Source organism: Mesoplodon densirostris, chromosome 6 (assembly GCF_025265405.1).
Source record: "Mesoplodon densirostris isolate mMesDen1 chromosome 6, mMesDen1 primary haplotype, whole genome shotgun sequence".
Taxonomy (NCBI): domain Eukaryota; kingdom Metazoa; phylum Chordata; class Mammalia; order Artiodactyla; family Ziphiidae; genus Mesoplodon; species Mesoplodon densirostris.
Genome location: NC_082666.1, coordinates 111,082,371 through 111,095,049, shown reverse-complemented (window position 1 = coordinate 111,095,049; position 12,679 = coordinate 111,082,371). Strand labels below are relative to the sequence as shown.

At 49.8% G+C, this 12,679-nt stretch overlaps 1 protein-coding gene across 2 annotated transcripts in view; it reads left to right on the top strand.

Annotated features, from left to right (window-relative positions):
* IPPK (inositol-pentakisphosphate 2-kinase) overlaps positions 1-12,679 on the top strand; it is a 49,611-nt gene that overhangs the window by 24,176 nt on the left and 12,756 nt on the right. For both annotated transcript variants that reach the window (XM_060102413.1, XM_060102414.1), the window contains 5 exons: positions 1,281-1,339; positions 1,763-1,835; positions 5,333-5,612; positions 7,536-7,686; positions 8,431-8,533. In XM_060102413.1, the coding sequence (XP_059958396.1) occupies positions 1,281-1,339; positions 1,763-1,835; positions 5,333-5,612; positions 7,536-7,686; positions 8,431-8,533 (666 nt within the window). The remainder of the gene's footprint in view (positions 1-1,280; positions 1,340-1,762; positions 1,836-5,332; positions 5,613-7,535; positions 7,687-8,430; positions 8,534-12,679) is intronic.

Below are 12,679 nucleotides of genomic sequence, written 5' to 3'. Positions count from 1 at the left end.
TTTTGCCAGTTTTCTCCTTGCCCTTATGGGGGAGAGAATTTCTAGAGGTCCTTAGTCCATCTTTTCTTTGTGGTGTTATAACTTTCTAGGCTCTTAGGAAAAAGAAGGTATGGGAGCCATTCCCTTTAGGAGATGGTTTTCATTGTTACCATTCATTTTCAACATATATGATGGATTTTTAAGAACTGTTTTTTAAATTTTTGCTATGAAATAGTACCTGCTTGTTTAATTGATAAAATATGTAATTTTATGAATTAGGTCTCCTGCCTTCCCAGAGGCAACTCATGTTGTCAGTTTGCATGTCCTCCCAGACTTCTTCCTGTGCCAACAAAAATATACGTGTTATTCAAGTGGAAGTGAGGTGATGCCTTTCCGTACACATATTCTCATGTGTGCTCACACGTGCATGTGTGCACACATACACTTTTATAAAGCAAATATGGAGTCTTGCCATAAGTTATTCTGCTCATTGCTTTTTTCACTTAAATAATCCTTGGAGATTGATTGTTGTGTATCCTTCAGGGCTTTTTCAATGCATATTTGGATACATGCATGTATAGATGCACATATCCTTTTTTTTTTTTTTGAAGCGAAAGTGATTTCATATGCGTTATTCTGCCAGTTGCTTTTCTCCTTGAATAAATATTGGTGATTTTGAGCTCTACCTCTTTCTGTTAGCGGCTGCATATTATTTATTCGTTTCTTCATTCAACATGTGGCTTGCTGTGTCCTGGCCCATACGAGCAGATGTCCTTTGATTTATTTAGTTGTTTCTAGGTCTTGCTGTCGCAGTTAGGTCGCAGTGAATCCTTGACCCAGCGATTCCTCATACATTTGCCAAATCGGGGGGCACGCACGTTAAAAATTTTGATGGAAACCAGCAAGTTGCCTTTCAAAAGGTTGTACCAATTTATCTTCTCGCTGACAACATGAAATTGCTAGTTGGGTGCCCCCTCCCCTTCCTGGATATTGTAATTGTAAAGATTTGTTCATCTGATTACCAAAGTTCAGCCGTGTCATCTTAGAAAGCGCTTGCTGCCCTCTCTCTGCTCATGTGGAGGGGCTGGCAGCTACGTGAGGCTCTCAGAGGAGGGCCCAAGTTTCCTGGGGTCACACTCAAGCCCCCTGCCCCAGCTAGTGATGTGCACTTGGAGGTGGTGTCAACTGCTGGGCCCTTCAGCTGCCTTGGTCATCTCACAGTCACTTGGGCTGTTTTGTGTGTTGGAGTTGGAGTGCTCCCCCAGTCCACTCATGGACACCCTGTGGTGGTTTCTTAACAGGTAGCAACTGGGAAGTGGAAGCAGATAAGTAAATATTGTCCCCTTGATCTCTACTCAGGGTAAGCGAACACTTCTCCTTTGTCCCTCGTGCTGCCTTTCTTGGTGGGGGGTGGCATTCTGTGCAGTGGGGGGTGGGAGTGGGCCACATTCTGTGAGGTGGGGGCTACTTGACTGCAGATGGCCAGGGCCCTGGGCAGGGCCAGGGTTCTTGCCTACGGTCAGTGTTGCCTCCGTAGGTTCCTGCAGATGACCTGTGGGAGCCAGTGGCTGGGGAGGGATTGCCAGAGGAAGGGGCAGAGAGCAGGGTGGGGATCAGGGGCAGGGATGGGGGTCCCTCTGTGAGCAGGGCTGGGGAGAATGCAGCTCCTTAATCTGCAAAGCTCAGGGACCTCGAGTGGCAGCTCTTGGGCATGTCCCCTGAGCCACGGGCAGGTGAATGCAAAGTCGGCTTTAATTCTGTCAATAATACTTTCTCTTTTTAGAAATAAACAGAGAATGTACTTTGCTTTGAAAAGCTTGTTACAGGAGGCACAGAACAACTTAAAGATCTTTAAGGTAAGAGCTGCTTCTGTCTTATGGCACTCTTAGGGTGGGGCCTGTTGGTGTCTGAACTGAGCTGGATGAACCCATGGTGCTTTGGTCCCTGACAGGGCTCTGTGACCTTGCAGACGAGGGCATCTGGGCTGGGGCTGGCTTAGCATGATACTTTGGGTCCTTTTTCCAAGCCTCATTTCATGGGCATGTCATCCTGGGACTCCTGGGATGTGTGACGGTGACTCCTTGACCACTGGGTGGCCTCCGGCTCCTTTGACACATAGACCCTGACTCTGGTTCTTGGAGAAAGATGGCCCTGACTGCGTCCCAGGAGTCCTGTGTGGTTGAGATGGGAGCAGGAGCTGGGGCAGGGCATCCTAGAGGGTGGCCACACTTGTGCCTTTCCTCCCAAGTAACTGAGGGAACTTATAATTTGGGGATCTCCTTGTCAGTTAGTGAGTTCTCAGAGTCCTGCATCCTGATCGTGGGAACGGTTCTGCATGCAGAATATTCACCATCTGGCACTGGCACCTTCTGTTTCCTCATTGCCACCTGCTGCCGGCACCCTGACCAGACTTGCTGAGGCCCTGTGGTCCCCTGGCCTGCTGCTAGTGGGAGGAGGAGGAGAGGCTGAGGGGCAGGAGTGTGGAGAGAGGGGTGTGGGGAGAGGGGAGGAGGGCTGGCCCAGATCTGGAGGAGGGCTTGGTGTGGCCTGTGTTGGAAATGTGTCCCCTGGGATCCCCCTTGTCACCTCCTTTTCTGCTTACCGCTGACTGCCCCTAGTACTGGTTATCTTCTTATTAAGTATGACATATAAGCGAGAGTTTGTGACAGGCTCCAGGTTCACAGGCTCTGGGTCTGTGTGGAGTAGCAGGGCTGTTGGGTGTGGACAGCCTTGTGCCCTCTGTGTCCTGCTCCGTGTGGATAGTGCTGTTCTGCACACTGGATGCCCCTCAGAAGTGGGCTCAGAGAAGTTGGGAGGGAAGCCTATTCTTGCCTGGCTTCCCCCCATGGTTCAAAAAACTGGTCAGAGTGAATCAACTTTACCTTGTCTGCCTCCACCTTCCCAAATCTAGAAAAAGAGGACATTTTAAAATCAGTTTTTATTTCTAAATCTTATAAAGACTTCAGGAATTGTATATTTAAATCCTGAAGATAAGTTCCCTTTCATCTGGGGATTTATTTGGAACCTATAATGAGGCTGGCATTTTGTCCTAAATGGACCCTTTTCTGACTGCCCCCGCCTAGGCTGGCCTGTCAGGGCCACACGTAAGCTGAGTGGTTAGTCTGGCTTGGCCCCTGGGTGAGCTGACTTGTCCTGGGTCCTGGGACCTGGGACCTGGGACTGAGAACCCTGGCTATCTGCTGCTTCTGTTGAACTCAGCTGGGGGAAGAAAATCCAGAGGTTGAGATAATAGTTTCAAAAGAGATGGATTAAAAGAAGTGACATGGAATGGCTTTTTAAAATCATACCCGGAGCAAGTCAGTACCTCATTGCAAGTGCCAGCCCCTCTCAGGAGCAAGCTCTCTGGTTCTGAAGCTCACGCCTTCCCTTGTTGTGAAATTCCATGTGTGGAGAAGTTCCCTGGGCCACGGTCGGTGCTGCCAGCGTGCTGTCTGTCGTTGGAGACTTCTCCTTGTCTGTCCGAGTGTTGGTCACAGACTCCAAGTCTGTGGCTCTGTCCACTAATACTGGACACTTGTGAGATGTGGTGGGGGACATGCGGGGTTGTCCCAGAGCCCAAGACGATAGCTCTCTGCCAAGTGTCACATGAGGTGCTTGAGCAACCATATTTGTATATGTAAGATGCCCATCTACCTGGATTCCAGACACTGGGGAGAAGAGGCCTTCTATTGTCCAGGGGTCACTCAACTGCTTATGGGCCTGGAGGAGAGAGTTTCACAGTAGGCCAAGGCTGCCCTTGCACTGGACCGCAAGCCAAACTCTGGCCCTACCTCCTGGTTGCAACCCATGTTGACTGGTTTTGGCTTGGTACTTCATCTTGGCCTGCTTTCCTCCTGGGAGCTCCTGCTTTTCCTTTGCCTGGCGCGCCCTCCTCCCTCTGTAAGGCCATCTCAAGGGTCAGCATCTCTTGTTGGTTTCTCCTGATCCTTTGGCCAGCAGTGGCCACAGTTGTGTTCCCATCTCCTTGGACACCCACATCTGTGAACTCTGATGGTGCTAACAGGGGGCTCCCAGGGGAGGCACCATGCTGCTGAATCCCGGGAACTTGCTGAGGGAGGAATGTCCAGTCCACCCTTCTCACTGGGTTGAATTGAGCCCCACCTGCCACCTGGGGGCAGAGCAGGGATCGTCCTCATCGTATTATCTACTACTGCATAACAGCCACTTACCATCTCAGTTCTTGTGGCCAGGAGTTAAGGAGCAGCATAGCTGGTTCTGGCTCAGGGTCCCTCTGGAGGCTGCATCCCATATGAAGGCTCAGCTGGGGCCGGGGCTCTGCTCCTAGGATGGCGCCGCCACAGCCACTGGCAGAAGGCCTTAGTTCCTGGCCACGGGGGACTCCGTGGGGCTGCTCGGTGCGGCTGCTGTGATCTGAGAAGAGAGTCATCAGGACAGAATCCGCAGCATCTTTTATAACTTACTCTTGCTGGGGGTATGCTATTGCTCTGCTCGTATTCTGTCAGTCACACAGACCAGACCTCCACAGTGCAGAGAGGACTACAGAGTATGAGTGTCAAGGGATGGGGGCCATTGGGGACCTACCTGGAGGCTGCTGACCACACTGTCTCACAGACAAGGAAACTAGGGGCAAGGGATTCATCACGCCCCTGGGATTGGCTGATGCTCAGGGGTGTGGGGACCAGGATTCCCTTAGGGGTTTTCCTCCTAGATACCACGGACCCCTGTAAAAGTCACAGGGTTGCACCCACTGAGCATCCTTTCATGTAGCCCTGGGAACATTGGTGCCATAAGGAGTTTCTTTGCTGGACTTGGTTTTAGAAGGCAGGATGGCCTCAAAGATGAAGATTTCTATACCAGTGATGCTGTTGGCCTTACCCACCCTGGCTGGAGCCTGGCTTAGTCTTTCGCAGAGGACAGAAGCCCTCTGGGACCCTGGCGGCCGATGTCCACACTGGCCGAGAAGTTTGCTCAGGGTCAGATGACACCGTGTGTCCCTCAGTAGCACAGTAGTGTCACTTGGCCTCTTGTGTAACAGGCTAGGGCCTTTGGGAGTTTGTGCTTTGGGCCGAGTTTGCTTGAGGTTGCTAACATCCCAGGTGTTCTGGTCTGAGGGTTTATATCTCAGGCCCAGGGCTCTGATCTTTGGTTCTTGAGAACTTTTCTCCTTTTTCATGTTCCAGTGGGATTTTTCTCTTGTTCAGTGACATGGTACATGAGGGTGGGTTTCCCCAGAGGGCTGCAGTATGCAGAGACCCCAAATGGGGGCATGTAAAATGTCCGGTCCTTTGGCCTGTCTAGTGGATGGGGACGGAGGTGTCTTCCTACTGGCCTGTTGGAGTTGACGTTTCCCTGTTTCTTTCCCTTCCTGAAGAATGGTGAGCTGATTTATGGTTGTAAAGATGCCCGCAGCCCTGTGGCTGACTGGAGTGAACTTGCACACCACCTGAAGCCATTCTTCTTCCCATCCAATGGCCTGGCCAGTGGGCCCCACTGCACAAGGGCCGTGATCCGGGAGCTGGTGCGTGTCATCACACGGGTGCTACTGAGTGGCTCGGACAAGGGCCGGGTGGGCGCCCTCAGGTCGGGGCCTGGGCTGCGGGGCCCACCCGTCTGTGAAGCCAGCCCTTTCAGCAGGAGCCTGCGCTGCCAAGGTAGGCCTGGTGGGTGGGCTGGGTGCAGGGGGAGCGGAGCCTGTGGCATGGCCTGCGAGGGTCCTGCCTGGCCTCACGGAGCTTCTGTGGGAGCAGCCTCAGTCTCGTCAGGGCTCCCCAAAGCTGGGCCTCCCTGTCTCTCAGCCCCAGGTGGGGATACTGCCTTTCTCATCTCTTATCTGGGTTTATAAGTTGCAGCATACATTTGGGCTATAGGGTTTTCCCTAAATATCGTCCCACCCATCTGTGCATCCTCTGTGGTTTGCTGAGTGTTTTCGCTACATCGTCCTGTTCCATCTCATTGCAACCCTGGGGATAGGTTTTCCTTGGCCTTTTTCTTCGATGGGAAGAATTGAGGCCCGGAATGTTGCAGTCCCACAGTGCAAGGCCCTTTAGGGCAGGTGGGTGGCCTCAGTGGGTGGCAGTTTGCAGACAAGTTGTGAACACAGACGTGAGGGACCTGTGGCTCTGGGTGCCTCCTTCTCAGGGCCCCATTCCTCACAGACTCGCTGTGGGCTGACTTTGACTCAGTGGGCATCCAGACGTCAGGGCGATCCGGTGACTGATTTGGGTTTTTGCCATGAATGTTCACGGACGGCCTCCTCGTTTGCCACCTTTATCGTCTGCTGGCGGGCTCCACAGCACACTCAAGTATGTGGCGTGCGGAGCCATAGCCAGGGACTTCTTTTGAGGGGCCAGCTAGGAAGATTCAGATGGTTCCGTTTTTGTGCTGATGATCCCTGTGGGCTCTCAGAGCCTCTGCGGATGGCCGTGGGGGTGTGACATAGGACGATGGTGGCCCTGCTCCTGCGCGGATTCTAGGTGCTACGGTTTTACCGTACAGCTTCCTAAGCACAGGTCACCCTTCTTCTGTGCCCCATTTCACATTTTTCTTAGTACAAATGAATTCTGTGGGTATTTTTCTTGTTGCAAAAGTGATACCTAGTCATTTCAGACAATTTTGGTAAACGTATGCCCATATTTGGGTACTTAATTGCTTTTAAGTAGATGGAACGTGTTTGGAAGGACACACAGGTGGACACTGGTCCCTAGGCACTGTTGACACCTGTGGGCTTCTCTTGCAGACCCTCCCTGCATGTGGACACAGACGTAAACCTGACCCGTGGGGTGTGCAATGTGTTCTGCATACTATTTTGTAACCTGGTATTTTTGCCTGATTAGTGTAAGTCGGTATCTATATCAGCAATTGTATTTTTTGAAATTTTATTGACCATAAGGTAGATACTCCACTGTATGAATAGCCTATAATTTTAACAAATCCCTTCTAGCTGGGCCTATGCACTTTCACTCTGTCTTACATGACTGAGCATGTTAGGTGGGGGAGGTCAGAGGTCAGAGGGTCAGAACTGCACATGCCTGTGACTCGGACCCATACTCATATATTTGTTTGTTCATAGAACGTGGCTGTTTCTTTGAAAGTTGGGATCAATGGGCTGGGACTCTGTCTCCCCAGCCCTCGAGGCCCCCGGTGCATGGCAGGGGCCCGAGAATGCTCGAGTGTGGAATGGACCTTGTTTCCGCACCATCCCTGCCATGACAGCTCCCTGCTCAGTGTGGTCACTTGCCTCTCAGCACGGGCTGTGGCTCTGGGCTCCGCAGATGCAGTCTTGCAGTTTTGGAGATGTCAACATGGTCGTTTTAAATTTTGTGTCTTGTCTTATTTAGACTGAGGGTCATCTCTCTAAACTCAGATCTGGGCTGGTGTGATGGAGGTTGAAGGATGTTGAGAGGAAGGAGAGGCACAGAGTGAGGTGTGGGTCACCTGCCTTTCTTCTGTGCCTGGTCCTGAACGTCCGCTTGTCCCAGCCCCAGCAGCTCCGTGAGGCAGGGTGCGGCCTGTGCCCGCCACCTTCTTTAGTCCTTGACAGTAAACCTCTCATTTTCCCCTGATGTTCTTGGTAGGAAAAAACACCCCGGAGCGCTCAGGGTTACCGAAGGGCTGTCTTCTGTACAAAACCCTCCAGGTGCAGATGTTGGACCTGCTGGACATCGAAGGCCTCTACCCTCTGTACCGGCGGGTTGAGCGGTACCTGGAGGAGTTTCCTGAGGAGAGGTGAGGCCCAGGTCCAGGGCTCCCCTGCCCTTTCTGGGCTCACATGGGGCCCCAAGCAGCCCTGAGGGCAAGATGGGGATGAGGGGAGCAGGTCGCCGCAGTGGGAGGAAAGCATTGGCCTCCCAGGAGGATGACTCACCCCAGCTACCTCCCCTCCCTGACCCCAGATGCCAGGCTCGGCCCAGAGATTCAGTGCCACGTGAAGGAGGACCAGGGTCCTGTCAGATCAGTGGTCACTTGCCCATTTCTAGAAAGGAAAGCACATCTTGTGAACCAGACAACCCTGCCTTAGGCAGTTCCACGTCCTGAGTTGGAGCTGAGCCTGCAGGGGGCAGTGCTGCTCCACAGCCAGTGAGCCGTGCTCACCCGGCCGCCGCTGGGCTTTGGCCTTCAGGCACTGCCCTGTCCATCTCCTGGCCGCCTTGATGGGGGTTGCTAGGGTCCACACCTGTGGCACGTGGTGGAGGCTGGGGCCATTGCCCCGGCCTGGCTTCGCTTCCTCCCTAGCACCCCTTCACTGGCATCTCTTACCTGGACACCATTTGTCATAAACAAGAGACGTTCAGCCTTGGCTCTCCTGGTTCTGGTCTTGCAAGATGCTTCATAACGAAGTTTAGCATTAGGAAGAGATGAATCCATGAATGTTCTTTAAAACCAGATGTATGATTCTTAAACTGCTAACAGTTTAACAAACGATTTCCAGGCAGCTTTGTTATCCTGTTGTTTTTGTGCTTTGTCCTTCAGAAAAACATTGCAAATAGATGGGCCTTATGATGAAGCATTTTACCAGAGGCTGCTTGATCTGTCCACCGAGGATGATGGCACGGTGGCCTTTGCGCTGACAAAGGTGGGTGGATCCTTCCAGAAACACACTGCGTGCTTCTTAGGCCCTTAACGCTAAGTCGGGGTTTTCCTAAGAAGTGTTTCCCCGTACCTACCCCTGATGGTTAATGCAGAAAAATTGGGGATTCAAAAAACGTGGCTAAAGTTTCCCCCAGATGGACTGGGCTGGGTGGTAATAACGTTACTTTAGGTTCTAGGAAGGATCTCCCTTTGTTCACTTGGCTCCAGGCCACCCTGGGCCCAGCCCTCTCTCCACCCTCCCTGTACTGGGGTCCAGGACCTGAGGCCACTGCTCTGTGCTTCCTCCTTAGCAGCCTTAGAACAGGCTAGCGCCAACCATTCCTCTCCTTACAGCCCTCAGTGGGACTCTAGGCCCGGACCCCACCTGTGGTTGTGTGTGGCTGGCTTCCTTCCTCCCCATACCTCAGGCCAAGGGGCACCCTGGGAGAATCTCTTAGGGAAGAGGCCTGATCCTATTCTTTCCGGTTCTGTAAAATCGGAATCCAGGGGCTTCATGAACTTGGATAGGAAAAAAATTACATCTTTGTTTTCACTAACCTCTGATTGAAATTAGTGTTTCCTTCCATTACGAATGCGGCAACAACCACTGTGTGGTCAGCATGACCCCCAACTTTGCCATTTAGAGAAATCACACCTTTTAATTTCACACTGGAGTTGCTACAGATATCTCATGATACCTTTATATTCTTCACTCCTGAGATTTTGTTATGTAATACTACATAATATATTTGTTTTAAAAAATAGTTCGGTATTTGACATGGTCAAGCCTCTATTTTTTATTTTCTGCATTTAAAAATGTTATTCTGAGAGGGATCCATAGGCTTCATTGGGCTGTCAAAGGTTTTGCTAAAATGGCTAAGGAACACTGTTCTAGTGGGAGCAAAGTGACAAAAAGGTAGGAACAAAACAGAGTGACCTCCTTCTCTACATCCTCTGGGCAGCTGCCATGGAGCCCTTAGTTTAACTGTCCTGGTCCTGACAATGGGTCTGTGGTTCTCACTTGTTAAGAGTCCTCACTCTTGTCCTTGGCTGGGTGCTCCCTCCCTCCCAGGCTGGGTGCTCCCTCTTCTGCAGCTGTTGGGCTTTTGAGGAGGTCCCCTCCAAAGCCAAGGGCCCTGAAGGAATTAGCTGAGGTGCTTGGGGATAGAGCTGTCCTCAAGGTGGGGAGAGACCCAAAAGGGAGCCTCTATCAGAATAAGGTGACGGACTGCCCTGCATTGTCTGCAACTTGGGTACATTGATGCAGGAATAAGTATCAGTATTCTATTTTTCAAGAGAAGAAGCATAGGACTTTACTTCCTTTTTTACACATTTCTATATTTTTCAAAATTGTAATAAATAAGCATGGATTACTTTTTAATTTTATTGCAATTTTTAAACCTCATATGTAAACATAATCTTGTAAGAGATTCAAGCAATCATTACACAACTATCAGAATGACTAAAATAGTAACATTGAAATAACACTGAATGCTGGTGCAGAGAAACTAGATTTGCAGAGCTAAACATGCATGTGCCCTATAACCCAGCACCTGCACTCCTGGGCATTTGTCACAGAGAAGGGAAGACTCAGGCTTACCCAAAACCCTGTACAGGAGTGTTCATAGCAGCTTTATTTGTGATAGCTAGAAACTGGGCACAACTCAAGTGTCTGTCAACAGGTGGCCTACAACAGGTTACGTAAACTGGAACTGCTGAGCAGTAAAAAGGAACGAAATCTCAGTACACACAACAACCTGGGTGAATCTTCAGAGAAATGTGCTGAGTGACAAAAGCCAGTCCCAAAAGATCACACACTATGATTCTGTTTAAATGACATTCTTGAAATGACAAAGATGAGTGGTTGCTGTGGGATGGGGAGGAGGTGGAAGGAAGGGGGTGAGGTTATAAAAGGTCAACAAAGAGGGATCTTCTGGTGAGGGAACTGCTCCGTATTTTAACTGTGGTGGTAGATGCATGAACCTACATGTGTGATAAAATACACGTACACAACACACAGGACGACATGTAAAACTTAGGAGATTGGAATAAGATCATGGAGTGTATCAGTGTCACTATCCTGGCTGTGATATTATATAGTTTTGCAAGATGTCACTATTGGGGGAGACTGGGTAAAGGGCACTCAGGATCACCTGCATGTGAACCTACAGTTATCTCAAAACAAATAATTTAATGAAAAAGATTCAAGCAGTGAGTATATTGTATAAAATGTGATGTTAGGGCTTCCCTGGTGGCGCAGTGGCCTCTCACTGTTGTGGCCTCTCCCGTTGCGGAGCACAGGCTCCGGACGCGCAGGCTCAGCGGCCATGGCTCACGGACCCAGCCGCTCCGTGGCATGTGGGATCTTCCCGGACCAGGGCATGAACCCGTGTCCCCTGCATTGGCAGGCGGACTCTCAACCACTGTGCCACCAGGGAAGCCCCTGTAATATAGTTTTAACTGTAATATAAATGGGGAGAAAAAAAAAGGAAAGTATTTTGTCATAAAATAACATGTATTTAAATTAAAAAAAAAAGGCAGGGGTGGCAGAGAGTAAATGCTTCAGGCTTTGGCCATCTGGTCTCTGTTGTAGCTACTCAGCTCTGCCATTATAGCTCAGAAGAAGCCAGAGACAAATATAAATGAGCATGGCTGCGTTCTAGTAAACCTTTATTTACAAAAACAGGTGGCAGGCTGGATTTTGCCCCTGGCCTGTAGTTTGCTGACTTCTGTTCACTTTTGCTTGTTAGTTTTTATATTCATTTTTTTCTCTGTTGGTTTGAAAGTTAGACATTCTGCTACTGTCATTTTTCTGGTTACTTGTCCAATTTGACCATGCATATTTAAAGACTAAAATTAATAATTTAACCCCCACTCCCACCCCAACACCTGCCACACAAACACATAATATTGGGTTGGCCAAAAAGTTCATCTGGGATATTTTAATTCCAGTTATTGCTCCCAACTTATATGCAGTTATTGTCATATAAGTTTTTGTCATACAACTTTTCTTGGGCATATACCTAGGAGTGGAGCTGCTGGGTCAAGTGGTAACCTATGTTTAACTTTTTCAGGAACTGCCAGACTGTTTTCCAAAATGGCTGTACCATTTTACATTCCCACCAGCAGTGTACAGGGTTCCAGTTTCTCCATATCTTTTACAGCACTTGTTACCTGCCCTCTATTTGTCTTATTCTGTTAAAAAAAAATCGCAATTTACAGTATTATTTTATACAGGTGTTTGTTTAGATCTACCACGTTTACCCATATCTTTGCTTAACATTCTTACATCTCAGATCTTTCCTCTTTTTCCTATAAAAGTTTTATTGTGATATGTTACATACCATACAATTTACCTGCTTAAAGTATGCAATTTGGTGGCTTTTACTATATTCACAGATATGTGTAAGCAGCATCACAGTCAATTTTAGAACATTTTCATCACCTAAAAAAAATTCTATACCCTTTAGCCATCATCTCCTTATCTCCTCATCCCCAACAGCCCTAAGCAACTACTAATCTACTTTAAAAAAAAATAATTTATTTATTTTTGGCTGCATTGGGTCTTTGTTGCTGTGCGCGGGCTTTCTCTAGTTGGGGCGAGCGGGGGCTACTCTTTCTTTTCTTTTCTTTTTTTTTTTTGAGGTACGCAGACCTCTCACCGCTGTGACCTCTCCCGTTGCGGAGCACAGGCTCCGGACGTGCAGGCTCAGCGGCCATGGCTCACGGGCCCAGCCGCTCCGCGGCATGTGGGATCCTCCTGGACCAGGGCACGAACCCGTGTCCCCTGCACCGGCAGGCAGACTCGCAACCACTGCACCACCAGGGAGGGGGCTACTCTTTGTTGTGGTGCACAGGCTTCTCATTGTGGTGGCTTCTCTTGCTGCAGATCATGGGCTCTAGGAGCGCAGGTTTCAGTATTTGTGGTGCGTGGGCTCAGTAGTTGTGGCTCGCAGGCTCTAGAGCACAGGCTCAGTAGTTGTGGCACATGGGCTTAGTTGCTTTGCAGCATGTGGCATCTTCCTGGACCAGGGCTAGAACCCACGTCCCCTGCATTGGCAGGCAGATTCTTAACCACTGCGCCACCAGGGAAGCCCCCAATCTACTTTTTATCTCTATAGATTTGCCTATTCCAGATATTGCATATGAA